Source organism: Labrus mixtus, chromosome 5, assembly GCF_963584025.1.
Source record: "Labrus mixtus chromosome 5, fLabMix1.1, whole genome shotgun sequence".
Lineage (NCBI taxonomy): Eukaryota > Metazoa > Chordata > Actinopteri > Labriformes > Labridae > Labrus > Labrus mixtus.
In genome coordinates this window covers 4,411,109-4,437,658 of record NC_083616.1, presented here as the reverse complement: position 1 = coordinate 4,437,658, position 26,550 = coordinate 4,411,109, and the positions used below count along the sequence as shown (strand labels likewise).

The following is a 26,550-nucleotide window of genomic DNA, read 5'->3' as shown; positions in this document are numbered from 1 at the left end:
GAAATGTGGCTGGGGCCCCGTGCAGACCAAAGGGCATGACAGTAAACTGAAAAAGGCCTTGGGGAGTTCTGAAAGCAGTGTACCGCCGGGCCTCTGGAGCCAGCGGCACCTGCCAATACCCCATGCATAGATCGAGTGTACATTACCTCTAGTAATGTAATCCTGTTCTTTTCGCATGATGTGTCCAATCCATCTCCACCGCCTTCTTTTTATGATGGTCTCTATACTTTCTTGGTTGGTCCGAGCAAGTAATTGCTGGTTGGAGATGGTGTTAGGCCAGAAGATACGTAGGATTTTTCTGAGGTTTCTTGTGTGGAATGCCAAGAGCTTAGAAAGGTCTTTCTCTGTCATCCTCCAGCATTCAGAGCTGTATAGTAAGGTGGAGAGAACACAGCTCTGGTACAACTTGAGTTTGGTGTTGATGCTGTACTTCGTGGACTTCCAAACATTGTTCATCATTCTGAATGAGTTTCTTGCCTTGTTGAGTCGGCTTTTGATGTCATTGCCTGTTCCTCCATCATATCTAACAGTGCTTCCTAGATATGAAAACTCTTCTGTTGTGGGTATATTTACTCCATTTATTTGTATAGGCGGGGGATTTTGTGTGTTTAAGGTCATCACCTCTGTTTTCTTCAGGCTTATATTCAGTCCTATTTGTTGTGCAAATATGTTGACACATGATGTTTTTTCTTACATATGTTGGTGGGTATGGGAAACCAGTACCAAGTCATCTGCAAAGTCTAGGTCTTCAAGTGTTGTAAATAGTGTCCATCTGATGCCTCTAGGTTGATCTTCGGTTGTTCTTCGCATCACCCAGTCTATGACGGTATTGAAGAGTAATGCTGACATCACGCATCCTTGTCTTGACTTCAAAAGTGTGGTTGCTGTTTCCTACTTGGCATGTGAAGTTGGTGTAAAAACCCTTTATGATGAGGATGATTTCTTGTGGAATCCCATACAAACGTAGAATGCGCCATAAACTGTCCCTGTGGATGCTGTCAAATGCTTGGTGACAAGTGAACATCAGTTTAATATTGATTGAAAAAAACATGAACCCTAACAAATTAATGTTGTGCCAATTCAGGAACACAAGCACTGTTAAGCTTTGGGTAAAAGAAAAAAAAATATGACAGAAGGGTCGTTTTCCACCGGTGACCACTAGGAGGCAGTAACCGTCATTATTACCATCATTTCAACCTATAACCATAACATAATAAAAACAATAACACAGGACGACTTCTGGTGAAAAACTTCAAAAATAAAAGTTTGACCAAAGTATTTGACTTGTGATGGATTCAATTTCATGATTCTTGAGTTTATGTTGTTTTTCTATTTTTTTACATGATGTGTGTAATGTGAACTAGTATGAATTATTAATAAGTAGTATGTATGAGCACTTACAGGAGTTATAATGCCTTATAAGAAATACAATTTTTGCTTTATCTGTGAGCAGACCAACAACACTGACAATGAGGGTTTATTTTTATAACTCCATTTTGATCTAAGCCTGGTGATTTTCCCTTTTTATGCTCTAAAATGTCCTAGACTCTCTCTCTCAGTTCAATTCAATTTGATTTGATTTGTATCGATCCAATTCAATTCAGTTCAAAGGGCTTTATTGGCATGGGGAACATAGGTTTACATTATCAAAGCAAAAGTGAAAATAAAACAAAAAATTAACGACAATATAATAGTAATATTAAAGTAAAAGAGATGTGCAGAATTCTGTCATTATAAAGCATTAAAAAAATAGTTTGTATTTAACTTTAAAAATACAAATTGAAAATGTAACTTTGCCCTTAAAATATATATATAGATGAATACAAATTTAAAAATAATGTAAATTATTATTATTATTTCTATATTTACTGATCGTTTTATACAGATATCTCTTTTAAATATATATAGAGGAATACAAATTTAAAAATAATGTAAATTATTATTATTATTTCTATATTTACTGATCGTTTTATACAGATCTCTCTTTTTTCCCATTGGTACTTGAATGCACCCTTAGTCAAGTAGTGACGTAATAACGCGCAGGCTCCTCGAGCTGGGACTGTTGGATCTGGCTCACATGTGAGTTTTGTTGTTAACGAGTTGTTTTTTGGAAACCATTGAATATGAATTCAACAAAAGCTTAGTTTTGGATATTTTATTGATCCATTGAGTGTGTGTAGTCCTGTGAAGTGTCTTACTGGGACCAGTTTGTCTCAGAGAGTTTAACTAAATATTACTTAGCTAGCTGAAATAGCCGAATGAAAGGAGGCTTGAGATCTGCTTTAAGCCAACACTTGTTGTATTGAGAACAACATTGACATAACTCTGCGTTGTAGCTCTTCGGCACTGTTACGTACAGTAATGCAGAGCAGGTGGTCATGGCTTGGAAGTCGAAGACCCGCAACCTCCAGGTGTTTGACACGGAGCTGAGTGCTGACACTGTGGAGTGGTGCCCTGTGTCCCCCGACCAACACATCCTGGCCTGCGGGACGTACCAGCTGCACAAAGGGGTGAGACTTCATACGACCAGTCCTCTTTGTCATTAGAACCTGAGCATTAACAAATCTGACTCTGGTCTCACCCTGGACTTTTTTCACACTTAACTGTGAACTTCTCTTTTGTTTCATGTTTACCTTCAACTGTGCAATCTGTCGTCACCCATGTGTGCAACACTGATACTAGACCTGATCACATTGTCTTCATTGAGCCTTATGTGCAAAACCCAACACTGCACATTTAGCACATTTCTTTATATTATATTTCTATAATCTTCTTCCCCGTGTTTTTGTAGCTTATTCTTTTTTCAGATACTCTGTAATTTGGTACTTATTCCATATAGTAGTTAGTAGTGTAGTTATATATTTCTATATTATCTTTAAAGAACAACTGTTACAACCACATTTCCCCTCCGGGATTTATCAAGTACTTCTGATTCTGATACTGTGTCACAACACCTTAAATTGAATATTTTACACAAAGCTAACTTGGTGCATAATTCTTCCGTTGATGATTTTTGTTGAATTAAATTATCAGGACAGCATTCAAAGGTTGCTTCATTATTAGTAGTATTGTTCTGTTTTTTTCATGTATTTAGACAGGTGATCTCATAGAGTCAAGGGTTTTCATTCTAACGAGAAAGCTGCCAATGTTGCAGCATTAAAACAAAGAAGTGACGATCAGACAGGACATCCAGTTTCCTCTCTGACCATCAAAGATAGCTTCATGTTGTTGGATAAGTGAAAACGAAACGATTTGGCTTTATAAATGAAGTTATGTAAGGCAAAGTTGTGCACATGATTAATGGAGCTGTGTTATCAGAGTATTGTTGGTTTATTGTTGGTGAGTTTAATGAATGTAACATATTAACACCACAGGTCATTCCTGCTCCCACATCACTGATCATGTACATTTAACCTTATTACTTTAGACGGGCGGAGAGGATGCTGGCACGAGTCGGACAGGTCGCTTGTACCTGTTTGAGTTCCGGCGGGAGGGATTGGTGAGACCTCCTCTCACCGAGTTACAGCGCATGGACACAGCGGCCATTTTAGATATGAAATGGTGAGAAGAAAAAAAATCCGGTTTGACCTGTGAGGTCTTTTGGATGTCACCGCCTGCGTCCCTCTTGTTGACTGACTCTTTGTCTCTCCTCAGGTGTCACGTGCCGCTGTCAGGGGAGGCGGTGCTGGGGATGGCAGTTGCCAGTGGAGAGCTGCAGCTGTACTCGCTGTCAAAAAGTCAGGTGAGGAATGTGGCATCAGAAGAATCACTGCCTGGGACATCTTAAGTTTCTAAGTATTTTCTGATGTTTGTTTGACCAAGGCCAAAATAACACAGGAATTTAAGATCTTCAAAAGTGCTGACTCACCCTAAGAAACTCAAACATCCGTAAAAACTTTAAACCTAACGCCCTAAAATACAGCAAACAGGAGAAATGTTGTATTTAAGAGTAACAGCGACAAGTTGAACCCGATATCAGGACTGTTCACAACATCTTCAGAAACCTCAGGTTTATGAAACAAATGATTGCAAATGATTTGTAGTGTGACACCAAACAGATGTTGTGCTATATCTTGTTTTCTGTCCTTGCACTGCTGGAAAACTATATTCAAACCACGGCATGATAAGGTGCCACCAAGCGGCAAAAAAAATGAAGGCAATGCGGAAGTTCAAAATCCTGCAGTTCGTCAAGTGCCCACTTGCTCCAGGAGCCCCAGAAGTCACACACAGTAATGCTTCTTCAAGAGACATTAAAAACCTGCCTCAGCTCCAGCTCCAGCTCTCAGCCTGTCGTTAGGCTGAGACAGGATTTATGGCGGCTGCTGCCTATGAGCATCTGGAGCCCCCTGCAGTAACAGATGGGTGACGTCACTCAGGCTTCAAACATTAATATTTCCAGTCTATGAGTTCCACATTAAAACAGCTGCATCGTCACAGCTGATGTAAAGTAGTGGTGTGATGTTTAATTACAGGTTGAGTGTGTTTACACTGCTCCGCGTGTCATCATTATGTGTGTTTAGACTTGGTGTGACTCAGGTGTTGATGTGGTTGTCTGCACTCACGAATGTTTGAATGTAATCCAGTAGGAAGGCGGCCGCAGCCTGCGCTCTCTCAGCAGCTTGGAGGTGGGAGCGGAGCGTCTGGCTCTGTCGTTAGACTGGTCCACTGGGAGAATGGACAGGTAACATAATCAACATGCTCCAGAGTCAGTTTCCTGTGATGCCAGATGAAATCATTATTTATCTGATGCTCCTCCTTTATATGTGCTAAGAGTGTTCATTTATCCAAACACATCCATGCAGATACAAATCAAATAAGAAATGGTCTCCTGGGATGTGTTCCAAGATGATATTTTCCTACTTTTTTTGTAGGTCACATTGGCTAACGCTGGTCATCATACTAACTCCTCCTCTGTTTGTGTCAGCAGCAGCGATGTGCGGGTGGTGTGCAGCGACTCTGCAGGCTGCGTCAGTGTGCTGGAGCCCGCTGAGGGCGGACTGACGGCTCTGTCACACTGGAAAGCTCATGAATTTGAGGCCTGGATCTCTGCTTTCTCCTACTGGGACACTCAGCTGGTTTACTCTGGTAACACAAAGACTGTCTGTCATATATGTTTTAATACTGCATAGCTACTTCTGTGTGTTTCTCTAACTATGTAATTGAAATGAACTCACTACAGAAGCTCAGTGAGTCATGTCTGACTCCCGTATCTCTCTGTGTTATTTCTCTGTGCTTATGGTTTGCAGTGCATCATTTTCCTCTGCATGTGTTTGTGTCATTCCTCGACAGGTGGTGATGATTGCAAACTTAAAGGCTGGGATCTCAGGGCTGGTCCGTCCTGCCCCACTTTCACCAGTAAAAGGTGAGAACTGGTGTCAGTGTCATTACACTCTTTTAGGTTAAAAGCAACTGGCAAAGTAAAGTAAAAATTCTCATCTGTTCTCTTCAAAGGCACTCAATGGGTGTGTGCAGTATCCACAGCAACCCACACCAGGAACACATCCTGGCCACAGGCAGGTAAATATGCCAATGAACAGGACCAATGGTAACTCCACTACTGTTTGCTTCCACTGCTTCCACTTGTCCTCTCTCTCTCTCTCTCTCTCTCTCTCTCTCTCTCTCTCTCTCTCTCTCTCTCTCTCTCTCTCTCTCTCTCTCTCTCTCTCTCTCTCTCTCTCTCTCTCTCTCTCTCTCTCTCTCTCTCTCTCTCTCTCTCTCTCTCTCTCTCTCTCTCTCTCTCTCTCTCTCTCTCTCTCTCTCTCTCTCTGCAGCTATGATGAGCTCATCCTGCTGTGGGATGAAAGGAACATGCGGCAGCCTCTCAGTGAGAGTCCCACAGGTGGGGGGGTATGGAGGCTGAAGTGGCACCCCGTCCATCAGCACCTGCTGCTGGCAGCCTGCATGCACAATGACTTCCACATCCTTCACTGCAAGCAGGCCTTAGGTGAGTGTGAAGGAAGAGATGCAGCTTTCACTGCAGTTAATGGTGCTTCAGCAATGGTTACACTTTTTAAAACAAAGAGGCTACACCCATTCAGTACATTCAGTGTATGGTACTTACTGCCTGTTGAGTTTAGCCTTCAGGTTTGTACAATTTAGTGTCACTTAACGTAATCTATAAAAACTAGTTGATAAACAGAGTATTGAACTTTAACATCTGACCTTTGGTAACAGGACCTCGATTGAGAGGATCTTCTGTTTTTATTTGCAGTTTAATTTATTTTAATATTAGAGATGGACTGATGATGCCAAAGCTGCTTGTTTCAATCCTTTTCACTTGTTTTGATACATTTTGCAGGAGCTTGTGTTAGATAAAGAATTGTCCCTTGATGAGGACGTCCAAAGATTCCAGGCATATTCCAAAGCCAATCTTTTTAATGTCCTTATTGATTCACATCACGAGGCAGTTTAGAATCCATTTTTGTTCTCTGGGATCTATCTGCAGCTTTTGGCTAAGATATTCTCTTAGGGCGCGCAAAAAACTAGGCAATGCCTAAGCACGCTTCACCCCTAAAGCCCAGTTTCTTTTGACTAGTTTGAGTCCTCCGATCTGTGCTCAAGCACGGTACACTTCCTTGGCACTTGGAAGGGGTGTGCTTCAGCACGGTACAGTTCATGCAACCAATGTGTGGATGCGGACTCGACCTTTTGAGTCCGCCTGTCTTGTGAACTAATTCTTCTATTTTTTTTAAGATTTATTTTTGGGCTTTTTGTGCCTTTATTTGAGATATATATAGTATCTATATATATAGTGGATAGAGTCGGAAATCAGGGAGAGCGAGAGTGAGGAATGACATGCGGGAAAGGAGCCACAGGTCGGATTTGAACCTGGGCCGCTCGCTTGGAGGACTACAGCCTCCATAAATGGGGCGCACGCTCTAACCGCTGCGCCACCAGTGCCCCGTGAAAGTCATAATTACGAAAAGCCATGCATGTATTGTGTTACGATGTTATGCACAAGAGGTAACAGTGCTCAGGCCCGGTTAGTCCTGGAGCAGTGTGTGCAGGCCAACGGGGGAATGGGGAGAGGGGACAATTGTTCTCAAGTCCGGTACAGGACAACTTTGCCTCGTGCGATTTTTGGCAAAACCCTCTGGAACGGCTTAGGTCTTCCTTAAAGGGGAACTTTTTCAGTGCGGGTAATGCTGACCAGGTCAGCTGAGACATGTGTTGTTGACTACTGGGTGTCCTTGTGCTCAGTCAGTTTTTTTGGCTTTTGGACTGTCACATATCTCTGTTTTAAATATCTCTGTTTGCCCTGACATTACCCAGAGGGCAGTGGAGGACCATGTCCTATCATAGCCTCCTACATCCTCCACAACTCCCTTGCGTATGGAGCCGACTGGTCCCGGCTGTCCCTGGAGGAACCTGCTCCGTGCTCCCCTCCTGCTGCAGAACCAAAGGAGAGCTTCACAGAGAGCGGACGACACTTGAGGATTCAGTACGAATCTCCTACTGCCAGCTTTGACACCTCCCTGGAGGACGATGCAGGAAGGTACATCCCTGAGGACATTACGGCACCACCTACCCCCCCTTCTGCAGGTCTGGGCATCAACTCCACTGAGGAAGCGTCATCACAGTCCTGCCTGATGGCGAGCTGCTCCTTCTACGACCACATGCTCCATGTGTGGCGCTGGGACTGGGCTCCAGACGAGGCTCAGCAGTGTTGACCAGGCTGGACCAATGGCTGAATTGACACTAATAGAATAGATGCATCCTTAATCACAGTAGAACATGAACAGTAGTAAAGTAGAAGATACAGCCGGACTAGAACAGAGGCTTAATTTGCTGCTTTGCTTTTCACTGTCTTCACTTTGAAGTCCCTACACTTTAAAATAAGATATCACAGAATATGCAATTATGGAAAGAAAATCTATTTTCATAATGACGTTGATTTTTATAAGCTTATATTTAAAACCTTGTAATGCAAGAACATCATTAAATTTCAACTTCTAACACAACCACATCTTCACTTCAAACCTAAACACAAAACCGGATAAGCACCAGTTTTCACTTTTTAAATACTTAATCATCTTGCTGTTTGCAGTGTCCACCTCAAATACAATACTTTAAGACTGAAATTTACACTTGATAGTTTTTCAGACCACATTCGACAAGTAAAATATGGTTTTACATTTCATGTAAGAGCCTGACCGATTAATTGGCCAGCCGATAATATCGGCCGATATTAGCATATTAAGTGACTATCGGTATTGGCTAATTTTACCGCAGATATGGGCTGATATTACCAGACTTTTTCACCAGTCAAATAGCATTTTATTTGAGTATCATTGTATTACACTGGCAGTTCTCTTTCTGGCTGTCACCAGCAGAGGGCGCTATATGGATTACAACATCACTCTCTATAGAGTGTCAAGCGATTATGCACGTGCATGCACAGTTACTTTCCAGTTGAGTGACCATCTTGTCTGCTTTATGTATCTTTTCCACAAGTGTTTGATAACTGCATTTGAGGAATCAATACAATAAATGTGTATATCTATCTGTCTCTACAGATCGAACATATATCTAAAAAAGATATGCGTAGATGTATCGGTATCAGATTTTTTCATTTCCTAATATCGATATCGGAATAAGCTCCAGATATCCCATATCGGTCGGGCCTGATTTTAACTGTTGACATGTCTGTGACATTATCTCTACGTATGGTATTGTATTTCCTGGTTTTGTATTTGGGGGTTGTCGAGCCGGACTTCTGAAGACTTGTGTTCATCCGTTGAGGTTGTCAAGGCCGCTTTCCTACGCTCAACTGTCAAACATCTGTCCAAAGAGGAAGTATACTAATCACTGCTACCTTTACGTGTGATGTTTTCTTCTCTAGCCAGCCAAATAAATGTATTATTACATGACTGAACTGTTCAGACTTTGTTAGTAACTGATGCTTTGTCTGTACTCTAGAGGTACTGCAGTTCTTTCATGTTCATGTGGTCAGAAGGTTGGAGTCAGAGCAGTCATGAGGCAGAGCTGTTCTGTACAGATGAATACGCAGCTTTTTCAAATATATTAACTTCACACAAACCTAATGAATATAAAACGCTCACTCTTTACCTCCTTATTTCACACAGTGGTTAACATATGTACAATACTGCCAACTCTAAATTCCATTAAAAACACTTTTCATTTAGAAAATTTAAGAGTCAAAAGTCCCAGGAAGTTGTTCTCCACACTTTTAACAGACCTGGACATTATTTAATCAAATTCTGTACTCTTCAAATGGATAGATATGGACAATAAATATAAGTGAATGTGTCTGATGTCTTTGTCATCAAAGGAAAATACCTTAATACCATAATACCTTTTTACATTAATCCAGATCAGCTGATTTCAGGCTTTTTTTTTTTAAAGGCTTCTTTGTACCAAACCACCTCAAGGTAAACCAGTTAAGTATTTTTCTCTGTTCTTAAAGACACAGATATTCTGATATATTATGCAAAATCCACTTTACAATGTTTTCCTAACACTAATATGTGTCCCTGGTCTGTCTGCAAACCCCCCCAATGATGAGAAAAGTCCATCCTCTCCGTCTTCTGCCTGCTCCACTTTTCAGAAAATGTGTGCTCAAACAGGCCGTTTGGAGATTTTCCCTTCATGACATCACAAAGGGCAGCAACCCCTCCCCCAGGTGGGTGACACTCCTACAGCTAGGTGTTTGTTCAGTAAAGCGTCATTCATGTGTGGGATTGCTTCTCAGGCAAAGGAGTGGGCTCACTCACAAACAGCCATAAATAAAGACTGGTACCAAAACAGCCTCTGAGAGCAACTTCTACCAACCATCCAAGAACAGTTTGGTGACTAACAATGCATTTTCCAGCATGATGGAGCAACTTGCCATAAAACAAAAGTGATAACCAAGTGGCTCGGGGAACAAAACATTGAGATTTTGGGCCAATGGCCAGGAAACTCCCCCGACCTTAATCCTATTGAGAACTTGTGGTCAATCCTCAAGAGGAGGGTGGACAAACAAAAACCTACAAATTCTGACAAACTCCAAACATTGATTATGCAAGAATGGACATCAGTCAGGATGTGGCCCAGAAGTTGATTGACAGCATGCCAGCACGAATTGCAGAGGTCTTGATAAAGAAGGGTCAACACTGCAAATATTGAGTCTGCATAAACTTAATGCAATTGTCAATAAAAGCATTTGACACTTATGAAATGCTTGTAATTATACTTCAGAATACCATAATAACATCTGACAAAAAGATCTAAAAACACTGAAGCAGCAAACTTTGTGAATACTTGTGTCATTCTCAAAACTTTTGGCCTTGTGTGTAGAGTTAGGACAGTGGATAGTCGGAAATCAGAGAGAGAGGGTGGGGAATGAAATGCAGGAAAGAAGCCACAGGTCGGACTTGAACCTGGGCCGTCGGCTTGAAGGGCTAAAGCCTCTGAACATGGAGCGCGTGCACTAACAACTGTTTCACTGGAACCGCATCAGAGTGGACTTTGTACAAGAAAATTCACTGACATGTTTTGGGAGCTCTGAGACTTCTTTAAACTTGTTGAAAAAGGATTATAATGTGCCCTTTAAGTACTTTTCCAAGACCCTAAGCACAACGAGTAACCGTGGTATTTAACTCAAAGTCAATGGGAATAAAGATTGTTTATGATTTATGATTAGTGTAACTTGTTCACTTGAACAATAGTGTGTGTGTTCTTCAAGGAGTCCATTACTATCATCTTTCACTACACAGCTAGCGTTCTTTCATAGTGCAACAACAAATACTGCACTTGATAAAGTATTGGGGACCAAAATGTTATTTCCTGGAAAACTAATTTTAAAGACGTATGTTATGTTTCATGCAAGAGGCCTTTTATTCTCCGACAAACATCCCAGAACCCTTAAGTTTTGTAGGTAAAATAGTTTCATGAATAATGATTCACTCAAACGGATCTTACAAGGATCAACACACATTGTTTTGTATGGAATATATGAGATTTAAGATTTATTGTGCCAGATGATCAAGTAACTGAGAAGTCAACCACTTGTAAGAAATGTATATTTTAAGCACATCACAAAGTCACATTAGTTGGTCTCCAGTTTTCAGTGTTTTTGTAAATCCATCGTAACCGAAGTGCACCTTTAACGCACGTAGTTCTTAGGATACAGCTTGAAGAGCTTCCCCTTCTGCGTTGGATTAAATCCATAATTCTCCAGTTGGTCTTTGCTGAAAGTGCCCTCTTCAAAGCTCGCCTTGATCTGAGGGGCTACGACCTCAGCAAACACACTTTGTGCCGTCACTGGGGGCTCTGTTCCTCTCGGTGAGCGATATGACACGTAGGGTTTGAGTTTGAATCCTTCCAAGTGAGGCACCACAAACTCTGGGATCATGGGTTGTATGGACAGAAACTTTCTGCTGGAGAGCCTCAGTCCAGTGGGTCTCGCTCCCCTGCCTTTATTATGAGTCCTTGATCCACGCTTGCTGGTGAACTCAGACATCCTGTCCGCTCCTCTCACCAGACCCCTCATCAGCGTAGATAACACACCCATGGTGTCGGAGCGTTTCCCCTTCCTGGACAGAGAAAACCTGTTGAAAGATAGATTTGTTTTTTTTCATACAAACTCGAGTGATGTCAGCTGTCATTAGACCTTCATTACCACCACTAAATGAACTGTCTGATCTGAGTGACGCTTGCTCTACGTTCAACCATGGAGATGTGCTACGTTCAGGTACGGCAACACCACGAAGACAAACCAAATGCAGAACTACATGAACACAGTTTATTGTCTTTGAGATCGGATTTTTAGAAACGAACATTCATCAGCTGCCTTCAGAGCAAAAGTCAATAGCCCCGAGGTCAAAAAGAGGCATCTGACACATACCATGACACACGGAAGTAACACTTTGGGAGCAGCTGCGTCCCGCTGTTATGCCACAGCACCAACTCATATTTTACTCCAGAATCGCCAATCTTTCACCACGATTCATCATATTACATTATTACCAGTGGACTTGCTTTACTGCTGTAAATGTGTACTTCATGTCTTTGTTGACAACATGAGTGAACGTGTTAAATTATTTGATACTTTATAGTGTCCCTTCTTCATGTAGGCTATATTGAACGTTTAATTGTCTGGTCTGGTCTCTCATTGATGACAGTAAAGAATTTCATACATTCCATTTCCGATGATAACAGAAAGATCGTAGCAGAGTTAATCCCAGCTAACGAGGATAAAATATGAGTGGTACCAGTCCCCTTGCTCCCGAAGTGGCATTTCCATGTGCGGTGGCATGTGTCAGGTGACGCCTTTTGATCTCGGCGTCACTCCCAAAAAGAAGTAACTAGAACAATCATAGAAATGTAGTGGAGTCGAAAGAACATTATTGATCTTTCAAATGTAGAGGAGTAAAAGTGATGTTTACCCTAAAAAGAATCACATGTACCAGTAAGTGAAATACTGACGCTCAAATAAAAACATTTAATGAAACGTTACATTTATTATGTTACTGTTCATAACAGTTAGCGTAGTTTGCTTGTTGTTTCTCACCACTGATGGTTGTTGACATTATTTATAAACCTCTTGTTCCTAACAGTGGTTCCCAACCTTTCTTTGACCTCAGACATCCAAAACACATACAGCTGTTTGTTTTACAATTTATTTGTTTTCAATCATGTCATAGGTTTTTTTTTTACAGTGATGCAAGTTAACATTCATTTTAGACCACAGTTAGGCATGTTGGTGTTTTATTATTATTTAAGGATAGAGGAAGAAAGGCTGGGATGACATTTCTGCACAATGGATGACAGACAGAGACTGCAGGTCTCTTGTTCTGACAGTGACTTTGTCCCACTATAGTAGCCCTGCGGTCACTATATCTTAATGTTGTTTTATTTATCAATGAATACCATTTGACCCCATTTGAAATACAAGCGACCCCGACCATAGACTGTAAATAATAAAGGATGGGAAAGCCTGTCCTAATGTAAGGTTAGTCAAATCAGGAACTCTGCTTTATATTTTAGAATTAAGACAGAAAACACAAATCCTCTGCTGCTTCATTACAGTACGAATAACAACTTGACGAGCTAAGCTAGCTGACACACATCACTATCTGGATAAAGCTGCGCCGTAAAGCTGCGCAGTAACTTTTGACTGTTTCACACTGTAACCCTGGATACCGTTTGAATGATATAAAGCTCTTAACACGAAGCTTATAGATTAAACTGGACGGTACATTAATAAATTGTTATAAAAGTCAACACCTCTCACCTTGAGCACGCTGACTGTCCGGGTACCAGTAGCGTCACACACGTCCGGTTTTCAAATGAAACGCTTAGTGATTGGCTTACAGGCAACACCATCCACCAATCACAGTGTGAGATACTAACACTGAACTGTCACTGGTTTAGGAGCGTCAAAACAGCAGAGTCGCGTACACCACGGGCGAGCGATCCTTCAAAATAAAAGCTTAAAACTCACACATGTATGCGCAAATCAAAAATACGTTCTTCAGTCTTTACCCGAACTATGCATATACTTTTTAACGCTAAACAATAAATACAGCTATTGTGTTACACCCCAAATACTCTCCATGTTCGTTATTTTTGTGCAAAACAGTTATTTTCCCTCAGTCCGCAATCAGCAATGATTTTATTTTGAAATGAATGACAGGAAATGAAGACTGTTTGTACCAGCGGGTCTTTGCAGCTGCTTCTCTGAGGCATGAAGTCGTACACAAAAAAACTTTGACACAAGGAAGGTACGTGGGGAAAATCCTGTGGTGGATTCAGTCTGTGAGGGCTGGCTGAAGGTACACTCGTGTGTTTGTGTTTTCTCTGGACTCTTTGTTGACTTGTTCGTCCAGGGGCTTTGTTTGCTTGCTTGTTTGTTTGTTTGTTTGTTTCTTCTTCATGTGTAGCGGTCTGCAGAAGAAGCGCAATCCGCGGTCTATCTTTGAGTATCGGCCGTAACAAAGTTCATGATGATAATGTTTGTTGATTTATTTTTTTACATAACAAGTTGGATCTCTTCGTACTAACCCACAGGTGTGATTGATGTTAGAGTATATTATCGTGAATAATCAGTTTCATACGAAGCTTTGTTTCATGTGAACTCACGACCAATGTTTGGGTTGTAATTAATTGTGGGTGCCACTGCTCTTCAGCCATACACTTCAATTTCACAATCCGGCGTATACAAAACACATAAAATGCTCTATTTTTAGATGGCGTTTGGCAGAAAAGACAGATCCAGTCGTCTAAACTAAATAAATGACCTCACACTATGGAAAAGAGGTTTCCCTTTTCTCATTTGACTAGCCTTCAAACATTGAAGTGCGTGTTTTGGAGTTCATTGGAGTACAGCGTGAGTGCAGCATGGGTGTCTGGTTACAAGCAGCACCGAGCTTGTGACTCCTTCTTGTGGAGCTGGGCTGATCTTTAACCCAGATTTACTCTGGGACTCTGTGTCGTTCACTTTTTTGGGGGGGTGAGTGTATAAACAGTATTGATCCATGGTTCAAAACTGCGAGTCCAGAGCTATTTACACGGTCAGACAGATTCAATCATTTAGATTATTAGTATATTAATAAGTAGGGGGGCGGGATTTCTTGCTGTTACTCAAAGACTATTGGCCTAACCAACCGAATACTCTTCTGACTTCTAATAACCCATAAAGAAGATCAAATATTAACTAAGTATTTGTTTCTAATGTGCGTTTTACATTAATATTTTGGAATCAATTGTTTTTTTGGGTTGTTTTTTTTAAAGGTGTAGATTTGGTGAAATTTGAAAGTTGGGGAAGTGAAGCAATTATATTTTATATTTTCTGAACTGAATACACAAATTTTATTAAAAGAAAAAAATGTGTCCCTGGACACTGTTTTGGAGCTTAAAAAGCTACCAGGAGAGTTACAGTTTCACTGATGCAGACCCCCCCACTATAAATTCTGAAGTAGCATTTTATCTTCAAACAGTGATACAGGTACCACATTTTCCTCTGTTTGTGTATAGAGTTATGAACATATACCACATAATCTGTACATTTCTCCAACTTTCACACAAAAAAAAACACAGGCTCCATTAAATGCAGCAGCACACGTTATGCAGATGAAGGTCGGTCTAATTGAGCTCGTGTGATAACATCTCATTCTTAAACATTTGTGATTGAAAGAAGAAAACATTTTACAACTGTCTGTGGCCTCTCTGAAATCTCTTTCCCAGTTTGAAATCCACATTTTACTCTTTAGACACTGCTGTTGTGTGATGTTGAAGGTGTCTGTCTTTAATAGCTTTTTAAAATGCTGTAACATTTGAACACAGGCATGGCGGACAAAGATGAAGAGGGGAGCTGCAGTATTTACCCGTCGGTAGGTCATTCCTCAACATTCATCTGACTTCAGTGTTTGAATAGGAAGTTCAACATCCTTGTCTTTGCAAAACAGAAAGGCAAAAAATTATGATGATATTACAGACAAAATTGTTCAAATGTGTGGAATGCCTTACAAATATGTTGCACTATGCAATGCTTAAACAGGATTAAAGGGGGGTTAAATGAATTAGTAATACAGCTTTCTCACAAACACAGTCTGGTTGGTTTCACGCCTTTGTTTTGTTTCCACGCCCGATGTTTCTTCCAGACCCTGCTTCCACTCGGCAGTGGGATCAAGGACACCATGGAGAAGTTTTTGGCAGAAAGGACCGAAGCCAATATGGTAACCGTTACTGGTTTGACTGGGACTTTGTTTTCACGTTGCTTGTTTGATTTAAAATGAATGTTTGGTGGTACACTGGAGAAGGATGTCGTGTGGAAACATGAATGACTTTGGTTTAACACGTGAACAGGTAGAGTACATGAGAGGGGTTTTTGATTATGTCATGGAGTCTTTAATTAACAGATTCATGTTCTGTGTGTTTTGTCTTGCAGTGGACAGCTGTGCTGATCGGAGCTGTGTCGATGATTTCTTTCGTTGGAGTCGTTGTGTTCCTTCTTTACAGACGATACAAACTGTCAAGTCAGTGCCCTGCACACTGTCCATTTCATCCATTAAAGCTTCATTCAGGTCAAATGTTCTAACAGAGGCCGTGTGCTGTGTTTCAGAGGAGAAGGCCGGGGTTCCCCACTATCGCTTTCGCAAGAGGGATAAGGTGATGTTCTACGGCAGAAAGATCATGAGGAAGGTCAGTAGTACCCTCTTTTCATCACACTGAGAGTTTTAATCATAGAGTGGACTCTACTCCCCTCCACTCACTTGTATTTATAAAGAAGCTTTCATACAAACAAGCATGCAGGTCACACCTACACATTCACACACTGATGGTAGAGGCTGCTGTGAAGTGACCATCAGTGTTAACTCATCTACACATTCATACCCTGCGCTGACAAAGCAGTGGGAGCACATTGGGGTTAAGTGTCCAGCTCAAGGACACATCAGACATGTGGCTCCAGGAGCAGGATCGAACCCCCTGACCTTCTGGTTGAGAGACGACCGACTCTACCACTGAGCTACAGCCGCTCCGAAATATGAGTCATTTTTAAAATAAGTTTAAAATCAGTCAAAAGTTGATAAAGACAAATTGTATGCCAGAAATAAAACAATTTTTAAATTGATAAAGTGTTCACCAAGACTAATAAATGAGTCATAATTGAAAGCCAGAAAAATAAGATATGTCTTTAAATACTCTTTAAAGGTAGACACTGGGCTCGTTGTTTTGAAGCAGAGAGCTCCAGAGGTTCTCGTAGATGATTGTGTGCTCCACATACTTTAAGGATGTAAACATCTCTCGCTTGTTTTTCTGACGGATAAAAACGAGCAACTTTTCTAAGCTGCAGGTTTTCCTGACAAGTCTTTTTTTTTTAAAGATATTTTAATGAATCTCAAGAGACGACATGAGTGACTGAATGAACGAACACGCTCTGTCTGCTGCTTGATAAAGAAGTTTGTTTCTAATCTAGATAAAGATGGCAGCCGGAGAATTCAATCAATCAATCAATCAATCAAACCTTTATTTATCCTTAGAAAGAACACTGAGGTTTCCCTCATTTCCAATGACGTCAAGATTACAAGCACAGTAAAACAAGCAAAACAACAACAAACACTTCAAATAGATTACAAAGCACACTCAGATCCATTAAAACAGTTACAATTTAAAACAAAGTGGCTATAAATCAAAGTCCTAAACTCTGCGAGAGAGGGAAGAACTCTAATCTTCAGAGTGTGCTGGAGGGCGTTTAAAGAGTTTGGGCGTCAAAGAAAATGCAGATCTACAGCGTTCAGTAAAAGCTCGATCGACTTTAAGAACGAGCCAATCAGAAGAACGGGTCATGTAAGTGTCCGAATTCACCTCCAACAGGTCTGTGATGTAAGGCTGAAGTTTTCCAATCAGAGCCTTGAAAACATATAAAAAACAATGCTTGTTGCACCTCTCTTCAAGAGAAAGCCGGCCGAGCTTCTCCTACAGCTCACAGTGATGAGTGTTGAATCTATCAGCAGTTATAAACCTGAGAGCAGAGTGAATTGTTGCTTTTTTTTTAATCACCTGAAGCTCAGTTAAAAGGTCAAGTTACTTTTGGTCATGTTCTGTTTTCATACACAAATACTGATTTTTATTTTTTCTTCAGTCAAACAAAACATGTCAGTATTTGTTTTTGTTCTAAATTCATTGCAACAAATCATGTTTAATGAAAATAGGTATTCAACTATGGGAGTTTATGTCTCATTATCTAGCATAAATCTGCTTTTTTATTTTACAGAGAGAATTCAGAATAATGACAGAAAAAGAAACTGATGTGCTTTAGTGGCCTGGGTCTTTTTAAAGGTCATCATGTTTTTAATCTTTCACAGACAGATGAGATTGAGTGATCTATTGATGATAACTCTGTCTTGAGTCGCTGTTTCTTGTGGGGCACAAACTCCTTCCATAACTTCAGATTTTGTAATGAAAGTGAAATTGAACTTTTCCATATGCATTAACTCATGTCTTGTTTTCTAAAAGTACAAATGTAAATGTCAGCTAAGCAAACTTGTCTTGTTTTGCAGGTCCAGACGTTGTCCTCTGCCCCTGCCTCAAATTCAAACTCAGCTTCACGGCAGCGAGTGAGGAAGAGGACCAAAGTCCTCTCTATTGCCCGCAAGTGAGTCATTTCTCTTCGTCAGTGGGTTGAAATAAGAACATAAGATTTGAGTGTTACAGTTCATACCTCAACCTGGAAGCGATTGATTGACAAATCAAATGAGTGGTGTGTGAATGGATTAGTTACTTCTGATGGTCACTTTACATAGAAACCTCTGTCATCAGTGTGTGAATGAGTAGGTGTGAAGAGCGCTTTGAGTAATCAGAAGCAAAGTGCTAAACAAGCTCAAGTCCAGTTACCATTCATCTTAACTCAAGGTCCATGCAGATAAGCAGGTAAATCAATCATGATATCATGTCAGAGACAAAGAAACAAATTCTAAAAACTGCTAGAGCTTAGGAAATGTTCCCTTACTTTATAAAGTATCATATTTAAAAACTGCTGAAGTTTAGAGAGATCTTTTGAATAAAGTTTCACCAGATGACTGTTCATCATGAGTCTAGGTCTCCTTAAGTTTCTGCCTCTTAAAGGAAGTCTCTCCACTGTCACTTTGCTAAAAGTGCTAATGATGGATTATAACATTGGGTCTTTGTAGATATTCAAACAAAGAGTAAGATCTTTTACCTGCTTTTTGTGTGTCTGCAGATAAGATTTGTTAAGAATTGGAGCTAAACAAATAAAGATTGATTGATAGATAAAGTGCAGAAGAAGTGTAAACACAACATAACGCTGTGCTAGACGGTAAACAAAAAGTTGACAACTTACAAGTGCAGTTTTAAAAGCAGTTTAAAGGAACAATCTGTAAGATATCTACTGAGTGAAATGATAAAGTGATCTTACTATATGATCAGACATTAAGGAAACATGTTATGTTGAAGTGCTGTCTTCTCTGACAACAATGCAGCAGACAGTATGTCCTCCTTCTAACTTTAGATTCTGCTCCTGAATGCTCTGGATTTGTTTGGACCAGAGAAGGTAGGAGGTTTTAAGGCACCAACACATATGTTTTGGACGCCCCTCAGTTTTCCAGATATGAGAGCAGTTATCAGGTCAACAGGTGTTGCAGTGATGGAAGCGGCAAGAGAAGTGGTTCAGATAGAAGTGATTGTACTCGACCTAAAAAGCCTCTGCATGTTTCTAATAAGCTCCACGAGCAGAAACGTGCTCAAACTAGGATCAATATTGGAGATGATTTTGAAAAATGGAGAGAACACAGAAAGGTTTACAGACCGATGCAGAGCTGGATAAACACTGAAGCTTCAGTGTCCACCACATGGCAACCTGCGTGAGTATAGACTCTAGAGAGGAGGGGGGGAGACAGCTCTCTACAATGTTTTCAATATTGACTGCAGTACCCATTTTAAACACTAGGGTACATAATGCTCCTTTAAATATCACAAGTAGACTAAAAATGTCCATGATATAAGTCAAGCATCATCCTTTATCTACACAATTCATACATAGTAAAGGTCGAGTTTATACGTATACATAAGTTATATGTGCGTGCGTGTGTGTCCGAGGTTATTCATGTGAATGCTGCTGTTTTACTATTTAACTGAAAGAATACAAACTCACTGTGTTTGTAAGGATCCTGCGCATCCGGAGAGAACCCCCCACCCTGCAGCCCAAGGAGCCCCCACCCTGTCTTCTGGAGGCTGACCTGACGGAGTTCGACGTACAGAACTCCCATCTGCCCTCAGAGGTGTTGTACATGCTGAAAAATGTAAGGTAAGAAGAACGACAAGCTTTATTTCCACAATACTCCCACATAGACACTGTCACATTTTATATGCAATCCTACTGAAGAGGACAAAAAATCAAGAATGAGTTTGGTGTTACCATGGTAGGTCAGGCTTTTTCCTTACTGAGACAACATGGAACAATAAGCCCTGTCGGTCCACAGATTGTTGGACTGCTCAGTGAAGAGTTCCACGTGTTGCTCTTCTGAGGGAGTATAGACTGTTTATAAGGAGACGATTTCACCCATTTGTTTTTGGACGGCTGTTTTGAAGCCTTGAATTTGGCATTTGATCAGTCTGCAGTAGTAATGTAGCATACTGTACGACTTAGTTCACACTATTCAAGAGTGAAACCAGGATCACATGAGACTTTGAATCATCTAAACCCCGAGACATAACACACAAACACAAAATAGATTAATTCACCTTACACAAACCACACAAGACCAAAGCAGGGTGAGAACGAGTCAAGACCAAAGCAGGGTGAGAACGAGTCAAGACCAAAGCAGTGTGCAGACAATGGGTGTGTCACTTAGACTGTAACAACAGGAAGTTTGCTGCCGTAACCCGGGGAAAAAGTCAAACAAAAAATAAATTGAAGTTATTCGCTGTTGTAGAAAGTGACGTTTTCCTAATAATCACAGAAATGATGAATGATGGGAAACATAGCCTATCAGTGGTCTTGAGTACTACAACACTACCCCACCCTCTACAACATACACACATGCACACACACACAGGACCTGACTAAATAACTTAAAATCGCTTCATCTTTTAAATGTTAAATAGCAGAAACGATCAAAGTTAATGTTTTAAATCTGTGGTGTTAATTTCAGAACGTGATTTCCTTTGTCTTTAACATAATACCATTAAACAGACAAAGATTGAATAACAAGTATTCAACATATGTTATTTCCATTTACCATAGTCTAACTGCATCAGATGTTCATGTGTGTTGTATCCAGGGTGCTCGGCCATTTTGAAAAGCCTCTTTTCCTGGAGCTGTGTCGCCACATGCTGCTGATCCCGCTGCACCAGGGAGAGGCGCTCTTCAGACCGGGCGACACCGACGACAGTATTTACGTGGTTCAAGATGGCCGCCTGGAGCTGTGCATCCACGAGAGTGTAAGACCCCCGGGACTGACCACAGCAGTCGGATAAATCACAAGAATTCACACTCATGCTTCTATAAGACTTTTCTTCTTTTTTTTTTACTTTGATTGTGTGTTTTTTTTTCTCTGCAGGATGGAACAGACGCTGTGGTGAAGGAAGTGTTACCAGGAGACAGTGTTCACAGTTTGCTCAGCATCATGGACATAATAACTGTAAGTCTGCCATGTGTTATGAAAACCATCTAAAAGAGAAACTGTCACTGCAGATAGCATCATAGAGTCTTCACTCCTCATAACATCTCTGTTCCACTTGTCTTCACACATTTTTCTCTCTCTGTGTTTCAGGGCTATCCAGCGCCTTACAAAACTGTCTCTGCAAGAGCTGCCGTTCCCTCCACTGTCCTGCGTCTTCCAGCTGCAGCCTTTCAGTCAGTGTTTGAAAAATATCCTGAAACTCTGGTCCGTGTCATACAGGTAAAGTGTCTTTGATTCACAGAGAGAGCGACAGGCCTGTATGAGACGCAGCTCACGCAGCTTCACTACATGGAAACAATTCTCTTGTTTTGTCTGTACTGCAGATAATCATGGTGCGTCTACAGAGAGTGACCTTCCTTGCCTTACACAACTACCTCGGCCTGACCACGGAGCTCTTCAACCCGGTATAGTTTTATACTTTCAAAAATATGTGCCAAAATATTTTTAGTTGGATTACCTCTGTTGTATTTACAGTAACTGCCATTTTTGACCTCACACTTTCTCGTACTCTTGTTTTTTTTTTTTTATCAGCTTTGCTTCATTTCTTTGTGAACTTGTCATGCAGGATTTCCTCATAGTGGAGGCTTTTCCTAAGAGCATGAGTTCAATGTATCAGTGGAAGACATCGAGACAATGTCCCAATTCTGACAGCTGTACAACAAAGCACATCCAACAGACGTACCAACTCTCATATTCAGACATGCAGGATTAAAATCATGACATGTGTAGCAGTGCAGACCCAGGCTTAATGATTGAGAAGAAAACAGAAAACTGTAAGTTAAGACTTCTGATTAGAGGAAAAAATGAAGCCAGGCATCATGCTTCATAGCCTGTCAATTTATTTATTTATTTATTATTTTATTTGAAAAGGGTGTGAGTGTACATTAATCAACATTCAGACGGATGGAAATGGACCCGAAAAGGCCGCTAACTTTCATGGGCAGTCCCTTTGCCAGATGTTATTTGGCATCATAGAATCAAATGTAACCCGTTAACATTATGTTCATTAGTAAAGGAACTTAACAAGACAAACAAAACAAGGAAAACAACAACAAACACAGATTATATACAAGACAACTTTGGGTATACTTTAGGAATAATCTCCGACATAGGACATGATACAGTTAAAGTTACCAAGAGTAGGTGCAGCATCAGTGTTTCTGGGTAAGATGGATCTGACTTATTACCTCCTCCGATCAGACCTTTCAAGGTTTTACAGCACAACAGCGGAAAGGAAATGGGGGGCCATGTTTGCTCCTTCTGCATAATCATGATATCGTGTTTTGCTCACAATCATTGTAAAACCTTTGTGCCGACATTAGTGGTGGCCCATGACATTCTTGTGACCCTAATATCTCAAAAATGACTGAATGCTTTGTCTTTAAATTTAGCACAAACAGCCTTTTGCACTCAAGGATGAACTGTTTATATTTTAGCAGTGAAAGAACAAAGTCTCTGTTTTGTGACACCTCAGCAAAGTGTGGAGGGACTTCATGTAAATGACATCTGGTTTATGAGTTTTATTATCCATCTGAGTTAACAACCCCACCATGAGTGGATTAGTGGATTATCTCCCCTCACTCTCCCCCTCGTGTTGTCTCCAGACTACTGACTGTCACATGATGATCCGTCACATGAACAGACTTTCTATTGTTGTACGTCCCTCCTGTAACTGATGGCGTTGCACCCTCTCCTGGTTTAATGTAGTCCTTCTTTATTTAAGAATTATTTTGGGGTTTTTGCCTTCATTTGATTGGACACTGGATGGAGTAGGAAATCGGGTGAGAGAGAGTGGGAATGACAGACGGACTTCAACCCAGGCTGCCCACTTGGATATGGGGCGTAACCTTACCGTTAGTCCATCAGCGCCCCTTAATGTAGTTCTACTCGTACTGTTGTGTTGTTTTAAGGGTTCTGCGTCTTCCAAATATGTTGACGTACAAATATATCCCAGCTACACCACTTTTAAGCCCCGTCTAGGGGAAGCCAAGACACAATATGAACAAAGGCCCAAATCCATCACTTCCCAAGCAGCCATGGAGAACGGTTTAACTCCTTTCAACCAGAACATTTTTTATTTTTGATATAAACATAAATAACATACAGGGATATAACAGTGCCAATTTGAATAACTAAGGATAAGGATGAATCTGTGTCCAAACACAACAAACAAAACGGAGGCTACCTGGTGAAGCGAACTAACCTGATAGATCAAGGAAAATAAAAAAGAAGCTTACCTCCCCAACTAAACAAAAACATGAGAAAACAAGGTTAAAGTAGTTAGTGACTCACCCCCCTTCTTACACAAAACAAGCTAAGAACAGATTAACAAAGGAAACGTGGCGTGGCCTGTTGGAAGGTGAGAAAGACGGGGTTCCCCCTGCACCGCGGCGATGTCATCTTCCTCATCTTAATAGTGTGGAAGAACTCTCTGCAGCCTATCATTAGCAGGAGCAGGAAGAAAAAAAATATTACAAATGTTTAGACAAAAGAATCCACCTTTCATGACAGCCCCATAAAATACCATTTTATCTCTGTCAATTAAAGATCAGGAATTTTTTTTTTTTTTTTTTTTACTTTTCTAACCAAAAGTCAGTCATTAAGTCATCTTCCTGCTCTTAATAGTGGGGAAGACCTCTCTGCAGCCTGTCATTAGCGGGAGCAGGAAGTTGATGGGCCAATCGGCTACTGGGGCTGGCACACCTATTTAAGATACAGGAAGAACACACACACAACAAACACAGCCAAAAAAAAAAGATACATATCATGAAACACCATCATTCTGTGGATGTAATCTTTAAGTCAGCTGGTTGGCTGAGGTATAAGACCGTTTAGCAGTAATTACAGTTTTTAAAAAATCTTTCTTCTTGTGTGTTTTGCAGGAGAGCCAAGCCATCTCACTGGTGTCGGTGGCCCATGTTCTGGGTGATGGTCATCCACACAGAGGCCTCCGTAGGCAGCCTTCCCACTCTGATGATCAGGGCTCTGAGAAATCGGACACAGGTCAGACACAGCAGCCATCTTTAATCATTTCACTGTCACTGTCACTGTCACTGTCAGTGTGTGCGTGCGTGCGTGCGTGCGTGCGTGTGTGTGATGTTGTTTCGTTTGTCTAAAGCTGTCTGTTATCTTCTTTCTCTGTGTCCCAGAAAAGTCCGGCCTCTCTGAAGTGCCCACATCCAAGTACACAAAGTCTCGCTCCCTCTCCACCCCAATGGCTGTGACAGGTATAAACACAGAGTGTCAACCTGGATATGTTTATCATTATATTCAGAGTGCCTCGTTTGTGTACAGAGTATGAAACAGATTTAGGGCCTGACAAGGAGAGGAAACATATTTTTGTTGGTTAAGAGAACAAAGACCAAATAAAGAGACAAAGTGGAGCTTCAGTATCAATGCAAGCTATAAGAAACATTCATCTCAAAGGGATTCAAACTGTGGCGATGTTGGACTCTCTTGGGGCCAAAGGCAAAACATTCACGGGGGCCCCTCTAAAGCAAACTGACACAAACACATTGTTTTTAGGGGAAGTTTTGTTATTTAAATGTCTTTCATCCATATTCAGGGCTTGACAAGCGTCATTCAGTAATTAACTATTATATGAGTGAGTGCTGTCACATGGGGCCCCTTTAGGGAGGTTTCCTACTGTCATTGCAAAATTGGCACATTTTTAGCTACTGCTATGGTTTAAAGTTTATCAGCCCCTTGGGGCCCAGAGCAGTTGCCTGTTGACAAACAGCGTCTCTGAGAATTAAGAAACAAGACTAAAGATGACATTTGGAGAGATAAAAAAAAAAAATGGGATTTTCAGTATAAGAGGCAGGTATAAAAAAAGGAGGAAGGTTTTCATTTCAGAACGAAACTTCCAAAAACATCCATCTCTGATTTTTGTTCTCATTACCCACTCACTATTCTCTGCTACTCAGTTTAGTATTTTAAGTCAACTGTCCTAGCATGTCACTGCTTTGAAGCCCTGTATCTGTTGAGTTAAAATACAAAACATAAAAACTTTACTTCAGTTACACTGATTTAAGAGTGTTATTGCATGTGATAAATCAAATGCTATGATTTATTGTTAAACCATAATACCGCTAATACTCCCTACTGGAACTAGTGTAACTCTGCATACATGTCTTTATGCTAACTCAGTACACTAGTGCTACAGTATATATCACACCAGCACTCTAAGGTTTCAGGCTCCAGAACAAATGTGCAATTTACATCAGTACCTCATAATCATGAGCATTACTCCAGCGCTTATTCACATTAATACTCTGACAGTTTACATCCCGTAGCAGCACTGTATGCACTTTAACCCTGAAGGTCACTTAACCCTGGTTTGTTTTGAACAACATGCACGGCCATTTTGAATGCTCTTATAAATGTGTCTCTGTCAACTAATGTACAGTTCATGTTGTTGTTTGGTCTTCACTCGTTGCTTGTCGTTGTGGTTTTATGTAAATTTGCATACATGAGTACAACCAACTTACCAAAAGGACTACAGATGGAAATTAGCCTATTGCTACAATCTGGCATGTGTTGTGTGTTTATGAATGTGCTCTGTCCCTATTTAAAGGTCCCACACTCAGCTGTGCAAAAAACTGTGCAAGTTGCATGCTCATCAAAAGTTTCTGATCACTTACAGTGATGTAATCTGACAGTCAAGTTGCCAAACTTGAACCAAACTAGCCGAATTCTAACCAGCAAACTTTACATTTAGTCTCCTAGCGAGAAAAAACTAATTAAAGGTAAAGTTACTATTTCTACACTTTCTACCTGAGCATGCATATATTGTTCTCTTCTTACCTGTACAAATTAGAGTTTTCTACTGCAGTATACATATTTCTTAGCCTGTCAAATATTTCAATATCTGACTGTGATAATATGTGTTATCTGCTGTAAATATTTGTTATCGTACTTTGTCCCTCTTCTTCTACATGAATGTGAGTTGTTTGTTGCTGATGGATGCCTGTACTGTCTGTGCACTTTAAGGTAAATCATTTTATTGTAGCGTTGTATAATGACAGTAATGGCTTTCTATTTTATTGTAAATCCAAGTTAAAAAACAATCAGTTTTTAGTGGTCCTGCTGTTTAGTCAGCAGCTGTGGCCGGTCTACGTAATGTAACACTGCAGCCACTAATACACAGCACCTCATCCAGATGCTCCATCCTCTGCTAAGCCTTACTAATGAACGTTATGATGACTGTCTACTTTGTGTTCATGCAGGTAATGTGTCAGACGACCTCAACAGAGTGTATGAAAGGGCTCGGGTAGCCAAAGAGGAAACGGTGTCACAAAGTCCTGTGAAGGTCAGTGGAAAACAATTTTCTGTCTCTCACGTGATGCCCGTCTGAGGCCAGGTTTTAAACATCTGGGTCCAGTTTCTCAAAGATCCTTTTTGA

General features: G+C 40.7%; 3 protein-coding genes across 4 annotated transcripts in view; 2 read left to right on the top strand and 1 right to left on the bottom strand.

Annotated features, from left to right (window-relative positions):
* Nucleotides 1-1,989: 1,989 nt before the first annotated feature.
* On the top strand, nt 1,990-8,868 carry dph7 (diphthamide biosynthesis 7). 2 transcript variants are annotated; one of them, XM_061037383.1, is made up of 10 exons: nt 1,990-2,079; nt 2,337-2,510; nt 3,428-3,561; nt 3,655-3,742; nt 4,587-4,681; nt 4,928-5,085; nt 5,290-5,362; nt 5,452-5,517; nt 5,772-5,944; nt 7,273-8,868. In XM_061037383.1, the coding sequence occupies exons 2-10, from the start codon at nt 2,379-2,381 to the stop codon at nt 7,668-7,670; spliced, it is 1,317 nt and encodes a 438-aa protein (XP_060893366.1). In that variant the 5' UTR covers nt 1,990-2,079; nt 2,337-2,378; the 3' UTR covers nt 7,671-8,868. The 2 variants fall into 2 exon arrangements, with proteins under 2 accessions (XP_060893366.1, XP_060893365.1); XM_061037382.1 differs by having other exon boundaries at nt 4,925-5,085.
* A 1,947-nt stretch (nt 8,869-10,815) lies between these two features.
* mrpl41 (mitochondrial ribosomal protein L41) lies at nt 10,816-13,342 on the bottom strand. The gene is made up of 2 exons (XM_061037381.1): nt 13,238-13,342; nt 10,816-11,552 (listed from the first exon to the last, which is right to left on the bottom strand). The coding sequence occupies exons 1-2, from the start codon at nt 13,327-13,329 to the stop codon at nt 11,108-11,110; spliced, it is 537 nt and encodes a 178-aa protein (XP_060893364.1). The 5' UTR covers nt 13,330-13,342; the 3' UTR covers nt 10,816-11,107.
* Nucleotides 13,343-13,691: 349 nt separating this feature from the next.
* The window catches only part of pnpla7b (patatin-like phospholipase domain containing 7b), a 33,918-nt gene continuing 21,059 nt past the window's right edge, over nt 13,692-26,550 (top strand). Inside the window, exons 1-14 of the mRNA XM_061037380.1 lie at nt 13,692-13,778; nt 15,289-15,335; nt 15,606-15,680; nt 15,893-15,980; nt 16,067-16,146; nt 18,006-18,100; nt 19,628-19,768; nt 20,745-20,904; nt 21,024-21,104; nt 21,237-21,365; nt 21,470-21,550; nt 24,029-24,149; nt 24,296-24,373; nt 26,375-26,457. Of these exons, the coding sequence (XP_060893363.1) occupies nt 15,291-15,335; nt 15,606-15,680; nt 15,893-15,980; nt 16,067-16,146; nt 18,006-18,100; nt 19,628-19,768; nt 20,745-20,904; nt 21,024-21,104; nt 21,237-21,365; nt 21,470-21,550; nt 24,029-24,149; nt 24,296-24,373; nt 26,375-26,457 (1,257 nt within the window). The 5' untranslated portion in view covers nt 13,692-13,778; nt 15,289-15,290. The remainder of the gene's footprint in view (nt 13,779-15,288; nt 15,336-15,605; nt 15,681-15,892; nt 15,981-16,066; nt 16,147-18,005; nt 18,101-19,627; nt 19,769-20,744; nt 20,905-21,023; nt 21,105-21,236; nt 21,366-21,469; nt 21,551-24,028; nt 24,150-24,295; nt 24,374-26,374; nt 26,458-26,550) is intronic.

Excerpts from the sequence above, each read along its gene's own strand:
- dph7 (XM_061037382.1), top strand. The coding sequence starts at position 2,379 with ATGGCTTGGAAGTCGAAGACCCGCAACCTCCAGGTGTTTGACACGGAG. Across the intron at positions 3,562-3,654 it reads GCCATTTTAGATATGAAATG|GTGTCACGTGCCGCTGTCAG; the intron begins GTGAGAAGAAAA and ends GTCTCTCCTCAG. Across the intron at positions 5,086-5,289 it reads CACTCAGCTGGTTTACTCTG|GTGGTGATGATTGCAAACTT; the intron begins GTAACACAAAGA and ends ATTCCTCGACAG.
- mrpl41 (XM_061037381.1), bottom strand. The coding sequence starts at position 13,329 with ATGGTGTTGCCTGTAAGCCAATCACTAAGCGTTTCATTTGAAAACCGG. Across the intron at positions 11,553-13,237 it reads GGACAGTCAGCGTGCTCAAG|GTTTTCTCTGTCCAGGAAGG; the intron begins GTGAGAGGTGTT and ends ATCTTTCAACAG.